The sequence below is a fragment of the Piliocolobus tephrosceles genome, chromosome 3 (genome assembly GCF_002776525.5).
Source record: "Piliocolobus tephrosceles isolate RC106 chromosome 3, ASM277652v3, whole genome shotgun sequence".
Lineage (NCBI taxonomy): Eukaryota > Metazoa > Chordata > Mammalia > Primates > Cercopithecidae > Piliocolobus > Piliocolobus tephrosceles.
Genome location: NC_045436.1, coordinates 36,127,434 through 36,149,447, shown reverse-complemented (window position 1 = coordinate 36,149,447; position 22,014 = coordinate 36,127,434). Strand labels below are relative to the sequence as shown.

General features: G+C 38.7%; 1 protein-coding gene across 6 annotated transcripts; it reads left to right on the top strand.

Moving 5' to 3' along the window:
- The first annotated feature begins 220 nt into the window (after positions 1-220).
- TLR2 (toll like receptor 2) lies at positions 221-21,934 on the top strand. Of its 6 annotated transcripts, none has more exons than XM_023227858.2 (4): positions 221-479; positions 3,952-4,059; positions 5,400-5,528; positions 18,723-21,934. In XM_023227858.2, exon 4 carries the CDS (start codon positions 18,739-18,741, stop codon positions 21,091-21,093), a length of 2,355 nt encoding a protein of 784 aa, XP_023083626.1. In that variant the 5' UTR covers positions 221-479; positions 3,952-4,059; positions 5,400-5,528; positions 18,723-18,738; the 3' UTR covers positions 21,094-21,934. The 6 variants fall into 6 exon arrangements, with proteins under 6 accessions (XP_023083626.1, XP_023083610.1, XP_023083634.1 ...); XM_023227842.2 differs by having other exon boundaries at positions 3,933-4,059; XM_023227866.2 differs by lacking the exon at positions 5,400-5,528.
- The last annotated feature ends 80 nt before the right edge of the window (positions 21,935-22,014 follow it).

Here is a 22,014-nt window from a genome sequence, read left to right as displayed (position 1 = left end):
GATAGGAGGTCCTGGATCCCCGAAGCTTCAAGAAAATACTGGTTGGGCACGGAGCCTTCCCTCTGATTGCCATTCCCATGCAGGCCTCCTCTGGCCTCTCTATTCGCTTTCCCTGACCAGGAAACTCCGCCAAGCCCCCAGCTCTCTTCTTCGACCCAGCCTTCCACGGGGCAGCGATCCGGGCAGGACCTGCCTCTGGCCTGTCGCAGCCTACCTCGCGGTCACCGGCGGGAGCCTGCCGGGAAGCGCGGCCGCGGGGGCTCGCTCTGGGCCACCTGCCTGGAGCGCGGCGCGAGGTCCAGCGTTCCCTCCCGCTGCGCGACGGCGCGCGTGCCCCGTGGAAGGGGCGTTCCCGCACCACAGAAGGAGGGGGTGCCCGGTCGTGCGGACTTTCCCTTTCGCTTACTTCCTAGTCCCAGGCAGGCCGGCTCGGAGGCAGCGAGAAAGCTCAGCCAGGCGGCTGCTCGGTGTCCTCCCAGGTAAGTTGTGGGCGCCGCTCGTGTGGTCTCTCTGCACCCCTTCCGGGGGTTGGGTCGGGAAGGGGCAGAAGGGAACCGCGGCCCGGTCAAGGACTCCGGGGACCCCGGGCTCCCGCTCGGTTGCACCTGGGCCCCTAGCTCCTGTCCGGGCGGGGACGGCGTGGAGCGCATCAGGCCCCCGGGATGCCGGTGCTTCTCTGTGCCGCCTGGTGCGGGAATGTGGACACCAGCGAAGCCGGCTCAGGTTGGCCCTCGAGAGAAGCAGGAGCTACACAGAAAGGGAGCCCGAGGTCCGGACCCCGTGAGTGCAGTACCAATGGGCTGTGGCTGGGCGGAGCGCCCTTCCAGCCTTGCAGGCCCCTGGGGGTCGCCATGGCGAGCTTCCGCTTGGGCTCCGGGCTGCTGGCCGCCACCTCTCTCGGGAGGCCCTGGCCCGGCCCTCCCGCTTCACTGATTCCCGGTAGGGTCGCTCTCCCCGCCTCTTGGCCCCTCTTGGTTCTGAGAGTGGATGACAAAGATTGGGTAAAGGCTTTCAATGAGCCAGTGGAGTTGAATGCTAGCGTTTCGCGGGGCGTGTGTCCTCTCTCACTGGTTACTGCTAGGATGGAGCTTGGATTTTGGTCACCATGGCTCAGAGGTGGGAGAGGTTCCGTGCTCTGGGTCTGTCCAGGACCCTGGCTCCCTAACCCAAGTCTGGCCTCTGCTCCCTGGCAGGCTTCACCCCACCTCTGCGTTCCTTCATTCTTAGGATGTGTGAGTTAGGTCTCTGATGAGAAAACAACTTAAACAGCGTTTAAGCAAAGTCGAGTTCTTCAAGTAAGAATGCTTTGAAGTGCCCTTTAAACTTCTTCATTTTCTATAAATATGAACTTGTATTTAGAGCTTAAATGCAAGCCAGGAAAGTCTTTTTCCTTTTTGAAAGAGAGAGAAAAAGAAAGAGGTGATCGGAGGTGGTGGGTGGGAGAGGAGAAAGAGAAGGAGAGTAATTGTTTTGGGTGTAGACAACTCAGTTTGCTGAGATGACTTTAATCTTTTGATTCTGTTATTAAGATTTTTACCAAAGAGCAACTATAGATATGGTGGCCTGACTTGAAGGGACAGACCAAACAAAACAAACAAACAACAACAAAAGCAAGAGCAGAAACTATTGGAAAATGATTTATTCACCAATATTTTAAATTTCTTCCCGTTCTAAGCAAAGAACATCTTTAGGTTCTTTATAATGTTCCCATTTTACATTTACAAAAACTACCAGAAGTTGACAGCTTGTTTTGGGAGTTTCTAAGCTATCAGTTAATTTTTGGGGGGTACAGTTTTATTGATAAACTAATAGAGGAAAAGAAATCTAATGGAATACCCCCAAATTTAAAAGAAGGCAAGAAAAGAGAGACAATAGAACATAAAACAAATGGGACAAGAATAAAGTACATAGTTGTCACAGTCCCTTTGGTGCTGCTATAACAAAATACCTGAGACTGGGTGATTTACAAAGAACAGAAGTTTATCCATTCATGGTTCTGGAGTCTGGGAAGTCCCAGACTGAAGGGCTGCATCTGGTGAGGGTCCTCAGGCTACATTATAACATGATGGAAAGCATCACATGGTGAGAGACAGCAAGAGAAGACAGAACTTAACTTTTATAACAAACTCATTCTGACAATAACCTGCTCCCTTGGTGATAACGTTAATCCATTTCTGAGGGTAGAGCCTTCATGACCTAATAACCTCTTACAAGGTCCCACCTCTCAACACTGTTGCATCGAAGATGAAATTTCCAATACATGAGCTTTGGGGCACACATTCAAACCATAACAATAGTTCAATTACTTTAAAGCCCAAAATATCAGTAATTATATTAAATTCAATTTAATATATCAGTAATTAAATGAGAAAGACTAAATTTTATGATAATCAGACTAATATTGTCAAACTAGACTTTAAAACAACCCAACAATCATATGCTGTTTACAAGAGACACATTTATGGATACTAAAAGGTATAAAGTGAACAGATGTAACCATTTATCAAAAGAAAGCTGTCATGGCAATATTACTGTTAGACAAAATAGAATTAGGAAAAAAAGTAAAAAAAGTCATAACTGTAGATAAAGAGAAACATTTCACTAAGTTAAAGGTTTCACTAAGTTAAAGGTTTCACTGAGAAGAAATAAAAATTCTGAATTTATAAGTACCCATAATAACACAACATTAAGAAACTACAAAATAGAAAAAGAATAGAGCCAAATTGACAGACCTAGAAAAATATAGAAAAATAGAAAATTCATAGAAAAATCCACCATCATAGTGGGAGATTTTATCATACATCTCTCAGTAACTGATAGAAAAACCAGACAAAAGATCAGTAAGGATAAAGAAAGTGCAAACGCAATGTAGTTGACATAAGGAACCTATACTACTTCCAACAGCTGCTGAAATCACAGAACGTACTTAAAATCTGACCATATACCGGCTCATAGAGTAAATTGCAATACATTTTAAAGAATTTAAATCATACAGAATATGTCTTCTGACCATAATGCAAATAAAATAGAAAAGAGCAGAAAAACTTATAGAAAATTCTCATATATTTGGAAATTAGTAAATACATTTCTAAATAACCCATGGGTCAAAAATAATCAGAATGAAAATCAGAAAATATTTTTAATGAATTATGAAAAAAATTACCTAGAAAAACTTGTCAGATGCCCTAAACTACTGCTTAAAGGAAACTTATAACCTTAAGTGTGTATATTAGAAATGAAGAGTGACTAAAAATGAATGAGCAAGCAAATGCCTTAAAAACAAGAAAAGGAATAGTAAAATAAATCCAGAGAAATCAGAACAGGGGAAATAATAATATAACAATAGAAATTAATGAACTAGAAAATAGAGGATCTATCAAGTCAGAAGTTGATTTCTTGAAAATGCTAATAAAAATGACAAACCTCTAGCAAGACAATAAAAGCTGGTACAAATAACTCATCTAAGGAATAAAATTGAGGACCTATCTTTTGTTAAATGACATAAGCAGGAAGCCATTAGCCTGAGACTGTCTCTATACTTTTAGTTCTTACATAATAAACTGCAACCTAACTTAGTATACTACATAAACAAACTGAAACCTTATCTGGGAGTAATTTTTTTTGTAATTAATAGCCAAATTTCCACCAACCATAAATAACCAAGCTTTAGCCAGTCACAGGCAGCCAGCTGATCAGACTATGCCCAAACAAGGTAAATGCCTATTACACCATGCCCAAATAAGGCAGACTTCTAGCTGAAGCAAATCAGGTGATTACTGTGCTCTTGAGTTTGGCCTATAAAAGCTCACTGCTCACACTGTTGGGTGCTCTCTGAAACTTCTGTGAATCTGAGTGCTGCCTCATTCATGAATCATTCTTTGCTAAAATAAACTCTGTCAAATTGAATTTGTCTGAAGTTTCTCTTTTAACAGTTTTTGGTGTTGCAAGCAGGATCCAAAGGAGACCTATAGTGACCCTCAGGAGCTCTTAGTGACCACGTGAAGGTACCTGCAGGGCTCATTGTGCCCATTGCTTTTTCACCACAACTGGTAGTTGTGGGTAAGTTCCTGCTCAGACTTGAGTGCTATATATTTGCATTTTCAGCTCTCTGACTTTATTTGAGCAGATTGGCTCCAGAATTGGATTGGATTCAGTGAAGAAGCTGAAACTGGACTGGTGCTCTAGGAGGCCTCCAGTCGATAAAGTTACTAGAAGACAGGGAATCATGGGCTTATCTGTATTTAAGGAGTCTACAACTCATCCATCTGCAACTCTAGCTGATTTCATTTATAAGAATTATGGACCAAGAACCTGTGCTTTTCTAGAGAAACGTGTGAGCCTTACTAAAGGTAACTTAGAATTACAGTGGACTGCCGAGACAAGCTCAGTTGTGGAGACCCTAACCCAGCAGCACTAGAGAAATTAAAGACACACACAGAGAAATATAGAGTGTGGAGTGGGAAATCAGGGGACTCACAGCCTTCAGAGCTGAAAGCCCTGAACAGAGATTTACCCACATATTTACTAACAGCAAGCCAGTGATAAGCATTATTTCTATAGATTATAGATTAACTAAAAGTATTCCTTATAGGAAACAAAGGGATGGGCTGAAACAGAGGGATGGGCTCGGGCTAGATATCTGCAGCAGGAACATGTCCTTAAGGCACAGATTTCTCATGCTATTGTTTGTGGCTCAGGAATGCCTTAAGTGGTTTTCCGTGCTGGGTGGACCAGGTGTTCCTTGCCCTTATCCCGGTAAACCCACAACCTTCAGCATGGGCGTCATGGCTGTCAGAAACATGTCACAGTGCTGCAGAGATTTTGTTTATAGCCAGATTTGGGGCTAGTTTATGGCCAGATTTGGGGGCCTGTTCCCAACATGTCCCCCTTTTTTGTTTTGCAAAGCAATGAAAGCAAAGGCAACTTTGTCACAGTGGGCTACTTCTCGCAGGAGTCAGGATTCGCATCTGTATACTATTCAAAGACAACACATATTAAAAGCACAATCATCATTGAAATCACAGAGCCTCCAAGTGTCTTTATCTGTTTTAATGGGTTAATTGCTGCTAATCTGTCTGCAGCTCCTTCAAGCACTCCAGTTCCTGGCATTAAGGTCAGGTGTGCCTGGGATGCTTTAAATATTTGTTCCTTTAATTTTGCAATATATAAATATATATAAAAGGACAAGTTTATAGAGTGTCCTTTTAGATGCTCTTTTTTCTTTCCTGAATTTTGATCTTATTTAAGAGCCATTAATAGTTTCCACAAATCCTTATGTTTAGCTCCTACAGCAGGCCATATCATTTGAGTTTGAGGTGCCACTATACTGTCATGTTTCCAGATAATAGGAACTCTTGCCATATTTCTTACTATTTCTACCATCTGACCATTTTGTTTAGACCAGCTGAACATAGTGTGGCCATGGGATGTGGACTGAGAGATGCAATTTAAGCTAAACATCCCAATGATTCCAGAGGAATCGTTGCGCAGCACCTCTGCCTGTTCTGCAATGCAGTCTTCCCAAACAAGTATGTTCATTATTTCTGGCCAAGTCCAGTTCTGTTTACAAATAGGTTTTTGAGGATGGTATGCCTCAATTATAAAACAGATTTATTGTGGTAAATACTGAGATAAGAAAGCATGTGTAACTGTGTCATAGAGTGATTATATCTAGGCATTATTGCCAGCCAAGATTGATAAATATGGCCAATAAGTATAATTGTTCTCTGTGTCAGCCCTTGTTGAAGGAATGCTCATGGCAATGATGATCACCACTATCATAGCTATCATTAAATTACTCATTGTGACTGGTTGTCCTGCTTTCCTCAGGTTTTCTTCCACCATCTGTGACAGTTTCTTGACCTGTCCCCAAGTAGGTGGCTGTGTTCGATGGTTGTTGCTCGTGATAGTTGGGGTCCTCCTCAGCATCATTCTCGACATGGCTCCAACCAGGGGGTCCTCGGGATCCTCCCAGAATCTCTTCTTTGGCATCTGGCTCATGATAAAGTTTCAGGTGTCTTGATGGTGTCCAAATCGGCTGTTGATTCTGGCCTGGAGAAACACAAGCATAACCTCTACCCCAAGTTATTATTTTACCTATTTCCCAACTTTTTGTTATCAGGTCTCTCCACCAAGCCAGTTGTTTTGCTTCTGTCTTTGCAGCTGGTTTCTGTAGATGCTGTTCAGCTGCTGATAGCATCTGGCCTTTTAAAAAAATTTAAAGTCAAAAAATTTAAAGTCAGTAATGCCAGATTCAGTTGTACATGGGGTGTCCCGTAATCCCTGTTTCCCCCTTTTTGCTTTTGCAACTGCTGTTTCAGAGAGAGATTCATTCTTTCAACAATGGTTTGTCCTTGAGAATTATATGGGATGCTAGTAATGTGTTTAATATTCCATATAGAGAAAAATGTAGCTAGAGCTTGGCTAGTAGAGCGTGGGGCATTATCTGTTTTAATAGAAGCTGGAATGCCCATCACCGCAAAACACTGCAAAAGGTGACACTTAACACAGGCAGAAGACTCTCCTGATTGGCGTGTAGCCCAGACAAGGTGAGAAAAGGTGTCCACTGATACATGTACATAAGCTAGTCTCCCAAATGAGGGAACATGTGTGACATCCATTTGCTAAAGATAATTAGGTTCCAATCCTCAAGGATTAACTCCTCCTGTAAAATATGAGGAATGCACCATTTGGCAAGTTGGGCATCACTGGATAATAGCTTTAGCTTCTTTCCAGGTACCATTGTATCTGCGTTTGAGACCAGAGGCATTAACATGTGAAATTGTGAAAGTGTCTAGCATTAGATATTGCAGCAGCAACTAGGTGATCAACCATATGATTCCCTTCAGTTAAACGTCCTTGAAGAGGCGTGTGAGCCCTAATGTGAGTGATTTAAAAAGGGTGCATTCTACTCCTAACTGCTGTTTGCAATTGGGTAAATAAAGTCATCAGTTGTTCATCTGTATGAAATCATAACTGAGCATTTCCAATTAATTGTGTGGAATGAACCACATATGAAGAATCAGAAATCACAAAAGCAGTCAATATCTCAATTACAGCTATAAGCTCTGCTTTTTGAGGTGAAGTATAGGGCATCTGAAAAACTTTACCTTTCAATCCAGAATAAGAGGCTTTACCATTACTAGACCCATCTGTAAAAACATTCTCAGCACCTTCAATTGGTTTAAATTTAGTTATTTTAGGGAGAATCCAATTAGTTAATTTCAAAAATTGAAATAATTTTATTTTAGGAAAATGATTATCGAGAATACCCACAAGGTCAGCTAAATGGGTTTGCCAAGTAAGACTATGTATAAAAGCTTGCTGTATTTATGTCTTCGTGAGGACAATAATTTTTCCAGTATCATATCCATGTAATTTAACAATCCAAGTTATCCCATTTCTTATCATTGTAGCGATTTGATACAAATAAGGAGTTAGGGTCTGTGAATTAGTATGTGGAAGAAAAAGCCACTCTACAAAGTCCTGCTCTTATACAATAACATGAGTAGGTGAATGCTGAGTTGGAAAAATTAGCAAATCTAGGTTCTTTTCTGGATCTATTCTATTTATTTGAGCTTTATGGACTTGCTTTTTGATTAGCTGCAGCTCTGCCTCAGCTTCATTTGTTAATTGCTGAAGGCTAGTGAGACTAGTATCTTCTCTAAGGATAGAAAATATATTACTTATGGCATAGGTAGGAATGTCTAGAGCAGGTCTTATCCAATTAATGTCCCCTAGTAATTTTCGAAAGTCATTTAATGTTTTCAATTGATCCCTACGTATGGTTACTTTCTGTGGCACAATGGTAGTGTCATTGACTAAGGACCCCAAGTAGGAGTAAGGAGTAGTAGTCTGAATTTGGTCAGGAGCTATAATTAAACTGGTGTGCGAAATCAAGTTTTGCAAGTTATCATAACATTGGAGTAATATTTCTTGAGTGGGGGCAACACAAAGTATCCTGTCCATATAATGAATAATGTAACACTGTGAAAATTTTTTACAAGTAGGTTCAATTGCTTGCCCTACATAAGTCTGGCAAATTGTTGGACTGTTTAACATGCCTTGTGGCAATACTTTACAATAAAAATGCTTTAGCAGGCTGCAGGTTGTTTACTGCAGGAATTGTAAGTGGAAACCGTTCACAGTCTTGCTCGGCTAAGGGGATAGTAAAGAAACAGTCTTTTAAATCTGTGACTATTAAAGGCCAATTTTTTGGAATCATAGCAGGAGAAGGCAGTCCTGGCTGCATGTCCCCATAGGTTGTATAACTGAATTAATGACTCTTAAGTCAGTTAACACTCTCCATTTACCTGATTTTTTCTTAATTACGAAAACTGGAGAATTCCAAGGGGAAAATGTTGGAGCTATGTGTCCTTTTTAAATTGTTCAGCAACTAAGTCCTCTAAAGCCTCCAGTTTATCTTTACTTAGTGGCCATTGTTCTAGCCAAACTGGCTTATCTGTTAACCATTTTAAAGGTATAGGTTCTGGAGGCTTAACAACGGCCACCATCAAAAATGATATCCTTAACCTTGGTGGGAACGTTATCTTTCTGTTTGAAGCATTTCCTTCAAACCTTGCAAATTTTTTCTAGTCCCATACCAGGGACATACCTCATCTCATGCGTCATATATTGACTTTGAGGGCTATATAATTATTCTGGAATTAGAACTTGTGCTCCTCATTGTTGTAATAAAGCTCTTCCCCATAAATTTATAGGTACAGAAGTTATAATTGGTTGAATCAGGTTGTCCATTGGGTCCTTCACAATGCAAAATATAACTACTTTGATATACTTCAGGGGTTTTACCAACTCCAACTATGTTAAATTGAGCAGGTTGATTTGGCCATGCAGACTGCCAGTGCTGTAGAGAAATGATTGAATTGTCCGCTCTTGTATCTACCAAACCTTTAAATTTCTTTCCCTGAATAGTTATTTCACAGGTACAATGTTTATCAGTAGTTTGATTCACCCAATAAGCTGCTTTGCCTTGTTTATTTGTGCTTCCAAATCCTCCTGTTTGTTTAATTTCACTTTTCCCCGTTTCTACATACGACATAATCAGGAGCTGTGCTATATGCTTTCCTGGCTCTGCTTTCCAGGGGAAGTAGATATAACAATTTGAATTTCCCCATTGTAAGCTGAATCAGTGACTCCTGTTTGTACTTGCACTCCTTTTAAATTTAAATTAGACCTACCTAGAAGTAATCCTACCATCCCTGCTGGCATCATCTGACTGGAGACAGCAACCTTCTTTAACAGTCCCATTACAAAAGGAGAACCTGGTCCATATTGATTAATAGCTTGTTTAAATTCTTGGAGTAATTTAAAAGGAAAAGGCTCAAATGTAGCTATGATATTTCCCTGTTGATCTGGGGGTGTATTCTAACAGGGAACTGCCAAGCCTCTGTATCACTCTCTCTTCTAGCTTGCTGAATTCCTGGCTGAATAGAACTGAGAGCGGTCGCTTGAGGTGCTATTCAAACAGTCACTGGGGCAACTACTTTTTGCCCAGTGTCCTCTGGAAAAGAAAGATCTGGAGGGTCAGGCCACTCTTTTTCTTCGAAATAATGAGGGCATGCAGAAGGGTAGGGACAGACCTCTCCCTCTTTTGCCACTTTAGCTGGCAAACAAACCTGCTCTGTCACTTCTTCTGTTACTTCGTTATACGTTCCTTCCTCTGTGTGAAAAGGTTCCAAGGTGGAATGAACCAGAGCCCACACTTGTCCCATTGTTACCCGGATGCTTCTGAGTTCCCCTTCTTACTCACCATGGGGTTTGCTTAAGTGTACTTGGGTGTCCTCCAGCTTAGTTCCATGTTTTCCAACTGTCGCTCCGGTGAGCCTTCGACCCGGGTTCAAGCCCCCACGTTGGGTGCTGCTTGCCGAGACCAGCTCAGTTGTGGAGATCCTAACCCAGCAGTGCTAGAGGAATTAAAGACACACACACAGAGATAGAGAGTATGGAGTGGGAAATCAGGGGACTCACAGCCTTCAGAGCTGAGAGCCCCGAACAGAGATTTAACCCACGTATTTATTGACAGCAAGCCAGTGATAAGGATTATTTCTATAGATTATAGATTAACTAAAAGTATTCCTTACGGGAAACAAAGGGATGGGCCAAAACAAAGGGAAGGGCTCTGGCTAGATATCTGCAGCAGGAACATGTCCTTAAGGCACAGATCGCTCATGCTGTTGTTTGTGGCCTAGGAATGCCTTTAGCACTTTTCTGCCCTGGGTGGACCAGGTGTTCCTTGCCCTCATTCCGGTAAACCCACAACCTTCAGTGTGGGCATCACGGCCATCACGAACATGTCACAGTGCTGCAGAGATTTTGTTTATGGTCAGTTTTGGGCCAGTTTATGGCCAGATTTGGGGGCCTGTTCCCAACAGTGGACAAAGCAGAAAAGCTTCTTAAGGCAAACAGGCACATCTTTTTTAAAGCTACAATAGCTAGACAAACCAAGAGAATCTTGTGTATGTTTTACTTTTGTATTTTTATTGTTAATATTTGTGGATACATAGTAGGTGTATACATTTATGGGGCACTTGAGATATTTTGATACAGGCATACAATGGATAATAATAACATCACAGTAAAAGGGGTGTCCATTACCTCAAGCATTTATCCTTTCTTTGTGTTATAAACAATCCCATTAAACTCTTTAGTTATCATAAAATATACAGTAATTGTTGACTGTAGTCACCCTGTTTTGCTATCAAAGAATAAATCTTATTCATTCTATCTAACTATATTTGTGTACTCATTAACCATCCCAATCCCCCTCCAACTACACTTCCCAACCTCTGTTAACCGCCTTTCTATCTACTCTCTTATCTCCATGAGTTCAATTGTTTTAATTTGTAGTTCCCACAAATAAGCGAGAACATGGGATGTTTGTCTTTCTGTTCCTTATTTTATTTCACTTAACATAATATCCTCCAGTTCCATCCATGTTGTTGCATGACAGGATCTCATTCTTTCTTATGGCTGAATAGTACCCCATTGTATGTATGTACCACATTTTCTTTATCCAGTCATGTGTAGATAGACACTTGGATTGCTTCTAAATCTTGGCTACTGTGAATAGTGCAGCACTAAACATGGGAGTGCAGATATCTCCTTGATATATTGATTTCCTTTATTTTGGGTATATAGCTAGCAGTGGGATTGCTGGATCATGTGGTAGCTCTATTATTAGTCTTTTGAGGAACCTCCAAATTGTTCTTCATAGTAGTTGTACTAATTTACATTCCCACCAACAGTGTACAAGAGTTCTCTTTTCTCCACATCCTTGAAGCATTTTTATTGCCTGTCTTTTGGATAAAAGCCATTTTAACTGGGGTGAGATGATATCTCATTGTAGTTTTGATTAGCATTTCTCTGATGATCAGTGATGTTGAGCAACTTTTCATTTATCTGTTTGCCATTCATATGCCTTCTTTTGAGAAATGTCTATTTACATCTTTTGCCCATTTAAAAAATTGGATTACTAGATTTTTTTTTCTTATTGAGTTATTTTATCTCCTTATATATTCTGGTTATTAATCCCCTTTCAAATGGATAGTTTGTGAATATTTTCTCCCATTCTGTGTATTGCCTCTGCACTTTGTGGATTATTTGATTTGCTATGCAGAAACTTTTTAATTTGGTGTGATCCCTTTTGTTCATTTTTGCTTTGGTTGCCTATGCTTGTGGGGTATGACTTAAGAAATCTTTGCCCAGACCAGTGTAATGGAGAGTTTTCTTACTTTTTTAAAATAGTTTCATAGTTTGAGGTCTTAGATTTAAGTCTTTAATCTATTTTGTTTTTATTTTTGTATATGGCAAGATACAGGGGTCTAGTTTCTTCTGCATATGGATATCTACTTTTCCCTGTACCACTTATTGAAGAGACTGTCCTTTCTGCAATGTTTGTTCTTGACACTTTTATTGAAAATGAATTCACTGTAGATGTATGGATTTGTTTCTGTGTTCTCTATTCTGTTCTATTGTTCTGTGTGTCTGTGTCTGTTTTTATGCCAGTACCATTCTCTTTTAGTTACTATAGCTCTGTAGTATAATTTTAAGTCAGATAATGTGATTCCTCCAGTTTTGTTCTTTTTGCTTAGAATAGCTCTGGCTATTCTGGGTCTTTTGTGGTTTCATGTAAATTTTAGGATTATAGTTTATTAACATACTTTTGTGAAGAATGTCATTGATATTTTGATAGGGACTGCATTAAATCTATAGATTACTTTGGATAGTAGGGACATTTTAACAGTATTGATTTTTCCAATCCATGAACATGGAATATCTTTCCATTTTTTGGTGTCCTCTTTAATTTATTGCATCAGTGTTTATAGTGTTTCTTGCATCAGTGTTTATAGTTTTCATTGTAGAGATCTTTTACTCCTTTGATTAAGTTTATTCCTGGGTATTTTATTTGTAGCTGTTGTAAACGAGATTACTATCTTGATTTCTTTTTCAGATTGTTCACTGTTGGCATATAGAAATGCTACTGGTTTTTGTATGTTGATTTTGTATACTACAATTTCACCGAATTTGCTTATTACAGAGAGATTAAAGGTAGTTGGGTCTGTTACTAAATGTGTTTTCTGTCACACTGAAAAATTATACCATGAGAAGGCACATGTTTCTAGAAATTACAGTTCATAGATATGTCAATGTACAAAATGCTGGTGTGACAGTTCACCATTGTTTACTTTCTAGTTTTCACTGGAAATTAAAGTTACTAAGGGTAAAGTAATCCCAGCACTGTGGGAAGCTGAGGCAGGATGATTGCTTAATGCCAGGAGTTTGAGACCAGCTGGGGCAATGTAGAATGACCTCATCTGCAAACAAACAAAAAAAAAGAATTCTAATTAATATATGGTACTAGAATTACCAGAAATAATAAGGGAAACAACTCTGAAAAGAAGGTAAGATGTGTTTTGGGTAAGAACAGCTATAAAGTATGAGGGGATGTTTGTTTTGTTAAGGAAAAAATAAAATAATATTTGTCCCAAAGTAGAATGCCTGGTTGTTAAGACAATGAGAAAGAGAAAGAGTATAGAAGAAAAACTGAATGGATATTAGAAAGTTGTAGAAGGTTGTGGGATAGGAATACTGGGAAGGGAATTTTATATGTGATCAAACTAAGATTTGAAGAAAATTCTAAGCTTTTTCTTTTTAAATTGAGCATTAATATCAAAAAAATACTGATACAGAACTAGAAATTTGTCCTCTATGTTAAAACAACAAGGTTTTCTTGGAGTATTGGTCTGTTCTTAATAAGAAATTGAAAGACTTTTCTTTACCTGCTAAGTAATAGGCCTAGGAAATGCAGATTCTGTGTTTTATCGAGATAATTTATTGTGCTTCATGTTGTCTTTATTAGATCTTTGACGGCCTCAGAGACCTGAGTCCACCTTATTAAAAGAGCAAGAGTTTCTACAATTATGTGACTTTATTTGCCTTTGAAGTCTTTTACCAATCACTCTATTTAAATGAATAAATATTGTTTCATAGAGACCTGTGATCCTATTTTAATCAAATACTTTAAACCTTTTGATATTTTTGACATCTCAAAATCAAATTCTAAATTAAAACCTTTTGACGTTGAACAGGGCTTTTGGAATTTCTCAAAAGAAATTGTTTTCTCTCCTGATACAAAAAAAGAGATGTTAAACTAATTAGGCTTATTTGATATGTTATATTGCATGGGAAGCATTGTCAAATTGTAAGTGATGCTGAACTTTCTTTAAGTCATATTGTATGGGTATGTTATTAATATATGCTTCAGAAATTATATAAAATTCTTAGAAACCAGATAGTCATGGTATAACACTATCAGCCAAAATTCTAGTTATCATGAAATATTATATGTTGCAGAAATAATACAATTTCCTTATCAATTGCATTATTGTGAACTCTTATCATATCTTTAACCAAGTCCATTTTAAGCCTTGCCATCTACAAATAGTTACTTTTTTTTACTCTGGTACTTTCCAGAACACTATGAAAAACAATTATATAAAGTGTGTGGACCTACAGACAACCAACCAAATCATAAAGTGTTCTTTTAAAAGATTCGTGGAAAGGACTCTGACAAGTATAGGTTTCTGATAACTTTGAGATCATACTACTGGACTGGGTAAGAATTTCCAGAACTCTAGTGAAGAAATGGATTGGTTCATAAAACTGCCAAACCAACATCAAGCAGAATCAGAATTAATTGAATACCAGGGAAATGCTTTGGCAGATTTTCATGATAAGTCAGCTAGTACTGAAATTGTTAAGATATGCAATTTGAAAAACACCATAAGATTTATCTGAATTAAATTATCTATGATAACCTATTTAAATGAACAGCATCATGCACCTGAATTGGAGAAACAAAACTGATATTTAAAAGGATATAAATTTAGTGTTAAATGTGGCCTCATGGATCAGACAGCTATCTGAGTCCATATAGCTGCCATTATTAAAAGTTCTGCACTCTGACTCATCATAGACTAGATAACATGAAATTATGAAAAAAGATTGGTGTTATGACTCTTCTAAAATTGCTAAAATGGCTTATAATCAATGTTTGGTTTGTCAAATCCACAATTTTTATAAGACAATAAAAACCTCAGTTGGTACATTTCTGCCATCCACTGGACTATTTGAACATTTACAGATGGATTGCATTCAGTTGCCTCATTGGGAATCTGCAGGAAACTTAAGTATGCTGGATATATCATGTTGAACCAAATACTAATATGCTTTTAAAGATCTCCTAATTCACCCTATAACAGATTTCACTGATATTCCAAGTGTGACTGCCTGTTCAGATTGAACATCTGGTCTTTCTATAGGGTTAGACTTTTTGAGTCACATATTCAGATTTCGTGTTTGAAGCTAACAGTAGACAAAACATAGGAGAGGCTTTACAGTTAAATTCTTCCAGAAACTGAATAAGAAAACCAAAAGGAGAGAGAATTAGATAGTTTGTAGACAAATTCATAACCCTAATTCTCTAATTGTTGGTAGCCTCCATTGATGATAATTAATAGTGGAGCCTTAGATAAATACTACTATTGCTTCCCTGTTGATGACCCCTGTAGCACACAGTGTCCCACAGGGAACTGTCTCTTGTGTCCCTCCAGCGTATGTTTTTATCTGTGAAGGATTTAAACTGTCAATCATAGGCACAGGCAACTCCATGTCCCAATCAGTAGGAAATAAGAAGTCAGTGTGGATTAGGGATTCTAACAGGAACGCTGTCACTCCATAACCAACTGGAAATTTGACATTGTTCTATACATCTTAATTTGCACTATGGTATAAAAAGGAACTTTCTAGCAGCTGCAAATCCCTCTAAATGGGCATCTTTTGTTCAAATGCTCCTTCCCTGGCTTGGAATAAATGTAAATGAGGTTATGATTAGAAATCCCTTTCAAACATTAGCTATTACAGCTGACTCTACTGCAAAGGCTATAGTTGCCCCATGAAGTTCTCTAAATTCTCTTGCTAAAGTTTCTTTAAATAACAGGATTGCCTTGAACTATCTGTTGGCTCATAGTGGGGGTGGGCATGTGTGATAGGGGATACTGTGTATAATAGCTAATATATCCTACTGCACTTGCGTAAAGGAATCTGTTATAAAGAAAATGAAATAAAGGTATAAAAGTTGGAAAGAAGAAAACCATCATTATGACTTGAGGATGATTGGGGATACAGAAAATGAAAAGAATCTACAAACTATTAGAATTACTAAGTTAGTTTAGCAAGGGTGCTCAATGCATGGTCAGTATACAAAATTTAATTGAATTTCGACATATATGTATATGCCATATTGTGTTAGATTGTTTTGCATTGCTATAAGGGAATACCTGAGGCTGGGTACTTTATAAAGAAAAGAAGTTTATTTGGCTCATGGTTCTGCTGGCTGTACAAGCATGGCACTAGCATCTGTCTAACCTTAGGAAGCTTTTACTCATGGTGGAAGAAGGGGCAGCAGGCATGTCATAGAGTGAGAGAAGGAGTGAGAGGGAGGGAGCAAGAGTGAAGGGGGAGGTCCCAGACTCTTTTTAAACAACCTCATGAATGGCACACCAAGCCATTCATGAGGGATACACCTTCATGACCCAAACACTTTCCACCAGCTCCTACCTTCAACACTGGGGATCACATTTCAACATGAGGTTTGGAGAGGACAAACATCCAAACCATATCACATATATAAATATGTAAAACTATTTAAATGTTTTAAAAGTATCGAATAAGAATAAATCTCACAAAATATGCTTGAGAACTGTAAGCAAAAACCATAAAATACCACTGTGATAAGTTAAAGAAGACCTACATAAATGGAGAGATCTGTCATACTCATGGATTGGAAGATTCAGTACTGTAATGATGTGAATAGTTCCCAAATTGTTCTATAGATTCAATACATTGCCAATTAAAATCTCAGTGGACTTTGTTTTTTGAAACTGACAAGCTGATTCTGCCATTTATAATAATATTCAAAGGGGCAAGAATAACCAAGACACATTTGAAGAAGAACAAGGAGGAAGAAGAACGTATTTGAGGAAGAATAAGGAACTCTATTAAATATATATCTCCTAGATATTGAGATATACATTTGAAATACATCTACCTAGATATTGAGATATATTATACATTTAATATAGTGTGTTGCTGGTATAGGGATAGACAAATATTGGATCAGAATAGAGAGCACTGAAACAAGATCTACCCCTATATGGACATGTACCTATTGACAAATAAAATACTGTTGATTATTTCCCCAAGATGGTCTGTAAAAAATAGGTTAATCGAACATCCATATGGGAAAAAAGTGAATCCTTCTGCTACCTCAAATATCAACCTCAGGTAGACTATAGATCTAAAAGTGAAAGGCAAAGCAATAAAGATTTTAGAAAATAACAAAGAGAATATCTTTGTGAAAATATAGGAAATATTTTAAAAATAGGCCAGAAAACTCACTATTAAAATATATGAAATATAAGAACATCTGTTCATCAAAGTACTATAGTTTGAATAGTGTGTCTCCTCCAAAATTCATATTGAAACTTAATCCCCATTGTAACAGTACTAATCCTAAAACTAAGTATTAAGAGGTGTGACCTTCGGGAAGTTACTAAGTCGTGAGGGCTCTTTCCTCAGGTAGAGGATTATCATCCTTATAAAAGGGCTTGAGATTGAAGGTAGTGCCCCCTTGCCCTCTTGCATTCTCCCATGTGAGGACACAGCAACAAGACACCGTCTTGGAAGGAGAGAGAAGCCCTCCCCAGACACCAATGCACATGCCTTGATCTTAGACTTTTCAGCCTCCAGAGCTATAGTAAATACATTTCTGTTTTTTTATATATTACCCAGTCTCTGGTATTTTGTTATAGAAGCACTAATGGACTAAGACAAAAAGATTCCATTATGAAAGTGAAAAGGCAACCACAGAGTGGCAGAAGCTTTTGGAGATGATGAATATATTTACTTTCTGGATTTTGGTGATGATACCATGAGTGCATACATATGTATGTATACATAAAGTGTACAAATTATGTACATTGATTATGTACAGTTTCTTTGTATACCAATTATACCTTAATAAAGCTAAGAAAAGAAGAGTATCCAGAATAAATATGCATGGAATGACCCATTTATTTAAAAAAATAGGAGGGAATACGAAGCAGTGGTTTTGGTGCAAACATAAAAATTCTGGCTCCAACAGCATTTAAATTCCCAAACCAAGCATACTTATGTTTTAATTCTTTGTGGCCATAAATTGTACAGCTCAGGCCTTTATAATCTCTCAGATTCTGTGTATGTGGGAAATTAGTTTTACCCATAAAAATGTTTTGTTCTTGGGGATAAATTTTTAAAAAATTTTTGCATAGTTAGCACACTGAGAAAATACAGACAAAGGCATACAGATGCAAGGAATGGGGTAGCTGAATAGAGCCAAAGAATGATATAGGGCCCAGAAGGTGGGCAAAGAGAAAGTTGTTGGGTTTATGGTTACAAGTAAACTAGCAGTTGTGGTACGGATAGTTTTATTTCCCCCACATTCATCTGAACAGCCCATCCAGACTTAAACACTGCTTTCTGCATTTACTTCTAGGCAGGAAGACAGGGTTCTAATGGTGTGAGTCTCCTTCAACCCAACAAACCACCTAGGTCTGCCTGGAGTTTCCCACACCCCTCCTGCCTGCTAGTGATAGGTGTGAAGCAAGTCGATGCACATGCAACTTTTGTCTTTTGGTCCCAAAGCATGCTACTCCTGGAGTTTCCTTCAGTGAATGAGAACTATAGTTTGGTTCTGTGAGATCTCTATGAATCAAGCAGGGCATTGAAGCAGAGAAAAGAAATGCTTAAATATTAAGAAAGTTTGAAGTGCAGAAAAAGGTGACTGTGAATCCATATAGTTAAGCCTAACCCATTTCTTAAAAGGCTTGATTGCTCATTCCTCCATTCATTGATTTACTCATTCTTCCAATCTGTGTTATTGAGTCTTGCTCTGTATTTCCAGATGGTTGTGCTCTTAAGTACTGCATAGTGGTTGTGTATCTGTGTTAGTGTCGCTGAATGTATCAGGGAATTCATTTTTTATCCCCATTCATTCGTTCCATTCGTCTGTTTCTCTCTCTCTCTTGAAAACATTTCTCAAGAATTAGAATTATGATATGCTGTCAAACACAATGACTCATTTGAACCTCTTTTATTTGTAGGTTGAATCACTGGACAATGCCACATACTTTGTGGATGGTGTGGGTCTTGGGGGTCATCATCAGCCTCTCCAAGGAAGAATCCTCCGATCAGGCTTCTCTGTCTTGTGACCACAATGGTATCTGCAAGGGCAGCTCAGGATTTTTAAACTCCATTCCCTCAGGGCTCACAGAAGCTGTAAAAAGCCTTGACCTGTCCAACAACAGGATCACTTACATTAGCAACAGTGACCTACAGAGGTGTGTGAACCTCCAGGCTCTGGTGCTGACATCCAATGGAATTAACACAATAGAGGAAGATTCTTTTTCTTCCCTGGGCAGACTTGAACATTTAGACTTATCCTATAATTACTTATCTAATTTATCATCCTCCTGGTTCAAGCCCCTTTCTTCTTTGACATTCTTAAACTTACTGGGAAATCCTTACAAAACCCTTGGGGAAACATCTCTTTTTTCTCATCTCACAAAATTGCGAATCCTGAGAGTAGGAAATATGGACACCTTCACTAAGATTCAAAGAAAAGATTTTGCTGGACTTACCTTCCTTGAGGAACTTGAGATTGATGCTTCAGATCTACAGAGCTATGAGCCAAAAAGTTTGAAGTTAATTCAGAATGTAAGTCATCTGATCCTTCATATGAGGCAGCATATTTTACTGCTGGAGATTTTTGTAGATCTTCCAAGTTCTGTGGAATGTTTGGAACTGCGAGATACTGATCTGGACACTTTCCATTTCTCAGAACTATCCACTGGTGAAACAAATTCATTGATTAAAAAGTTTACATTTAGAAATGTGAAAATCACCGATGAAAGTTTGTTTCAGGTCATGAAACTTTTGAGTCAGATTTCTGGATTGTTAGAATTAGAGTTTGATGACTGTACCCTTAATGGAATTGGTGATTTTGGAGGATCTGATAATCATAGAGTTATAGATCCAGGTAAAGTGGAAACGTTAACAATCCGGAGGCTGCATATTCCACAGTTTTACTTATTTTATGATCTGAGCACTTTATATTCACTCACAGAAAGAGTTAAAAGAATCACAGTAGAAAACAGTAAAGTTTTTCTGGTTCCTTGTTCACTTTCACAACATTTAAAATCATTAGAATACTTGGATCTAAGTGAAAATTTGATGGTTGAAGAATACTTGAAAAATTCAGCCTGTGAGGATGCCTGGCCCTCTCTACAAACTTTAATTCTAAGGCAAAATCACTTGACATCATTGGGAAAAACTGGAGAGACTTTGCTTACTCTGAAAAACTTGACGAACCTTGATATCAGTAAGAATACTTTTCATTATATGCCTGAAACTTGTCAGTGGCCAGAAAAGATGAAATATTTGAACTTATCCAGCACGCGAATACACAGTGTAACAGGCTGCATTCCCAAGACACTGGAAATTTTAGATATTAGCAACAACAATCTCAATTTATTTTCTTTGAATTTGCCGCAACTCAAAGAACTTTATATTTCTAGAAATAAGTTGATGACTCTACCAGATGCCTCCCTCTTACCCATGTTACTAGTGTTGAAAATCAGTAGGAATACAATAACTACATTTTCTAAGGAGCAACTTGACTCTTTTCACACATTGAAGACTTTGGAAGCTGGTGGCAATAATTTCATTTGCTCCTGTGAATTCCTGTCCTTCACTCAGGAGCAGCAAGCACTGGCCAAAGTCCTGGTTGATTGGCCAGCAAATTACCTGTGTGACTCTCCATCTCATGTGCGTGGCCAGAGGGTTCAGGATGTCCGCCTCTCAGTGTCGGAATGTCACAGGGCAGCACTGGTGTCTGGCATGTGCTGTGCTCTGTTACTGCTGATCCTGCTCATGGGGGTCCTGTGCCACCATTTCCACGGCCTGTGGTACATGAAAATGATGTGGGCCTGGCTCCAGGCCAAAAGGAAGCCCAGGAAAGCTCCCAGCAGGGACATCTGCTATGATGCATTTGTTTCTTACAGTGAGCGGGATGCCTACTGGGTGGAGAACCTTATGGTCCAGGAGCTGGAGAACTTCAATCCCCCCTTCAAGTTGTGTCTTCATAAGCGGGACTTCATTCCTGGCAAGTGGATCATTGACAATATCATTGACTCCATTGAAAAGAGCCACAAAACTGTCTTTGTGCTTTCTGAAAACTTTGTGAAGAGTGAGTGGTGCAAGTATGAACTGGACTTCTCCCATTTCCGTCTTTTTGATGAGAACAATGATGCTGCCATTCTTGTTCTTCTGGAGCCCATTGAGAAAAAAGCCATTCCCCAGCGCTTCTGCAAGCTGCGGAAGATAATGAACACCAAGACCTATCTGGAGTGGCCCATGGATGAGGCTCGGCAGGAAGGGTTTTGGGTAAATCTGAGAACTGCGATAAAGTCTTAGGTTCCCAAGCCAGTCTTTGTCTAGTTGGGATCTTTGTATCACTAGTTGTAGATAAGTTCATTCAGACATAATTATATAAAAACTACATGGATGTACCATCATTTGAGGACTTCCTTACTAAAACTACAAAACTTCAAATTTTGTATAGGGTGCTGTTTTGTAAACATATGCCAGATTTAAAAATTGGTTTTTGGTTTTTCATTTTTTCTATGAGATAACCATGATCATGTCTATTATTGATATCTGAATATAGTCCCTTGGTATCCAAGGGAATTGGTTGCAGGATCCTCGTGGATATCAAAATTCATAGATGATCAAGTCCCTTATAAGAGTGGCATAGTATTTGCATATAACCTATTTATATTCTCCTGTATACTTTAAATCATCTCTAGATTACTTATGATACCCAATACAATGTAAATACTATGTAAATAGTTGTACTGTCTTTTTATTTGTATTATTATTGTATTGTTATTTTTTATTTTCAAATTTTTTAAAACATACTTTTGATCCACAGTTGGTTGACTTCATGGATGCAGAACCCATGGATATAGAGGGCCAACTGTAATCTGTAGCAATTGGCTTAGTTCATTAGGAAATAGCATAAATGAACTTAAGATTCTCAATGACTGTGTCATTCTTTCTTCCTGCTAAGAGACTCCTCTGTGGTCACAAAAGGCATTCGCTGTCCCACCCAGCTGTCACTTCTCTGTGCAACTGATCTCAAGAGCAACAAGGCAAAGTATTTGGGGCACTCCCCCAAACTTGTTGCTATTCCTAGAGAAAAGTGCTGTATATTTCCTATTAAACTTTACAGGATGAGAAATACCTAGAGAGTGTATTTTCATGTGATCTGGATCTGTCTTTCTGGCTATTTGATGGGTTTCTCCAGCCATAGTTACTTGAGAAAGTGAGTACAAG

Bases quoted from the DNA above. Each gene is read 5' to 3' on its own strand.
- TLR2 (XM_023227837.3), top strand. From the start codon at position 18,739: ATGCCACATACTTTGTGGATGGTGTGGGTCTTGGGGGTCATCATCAGC.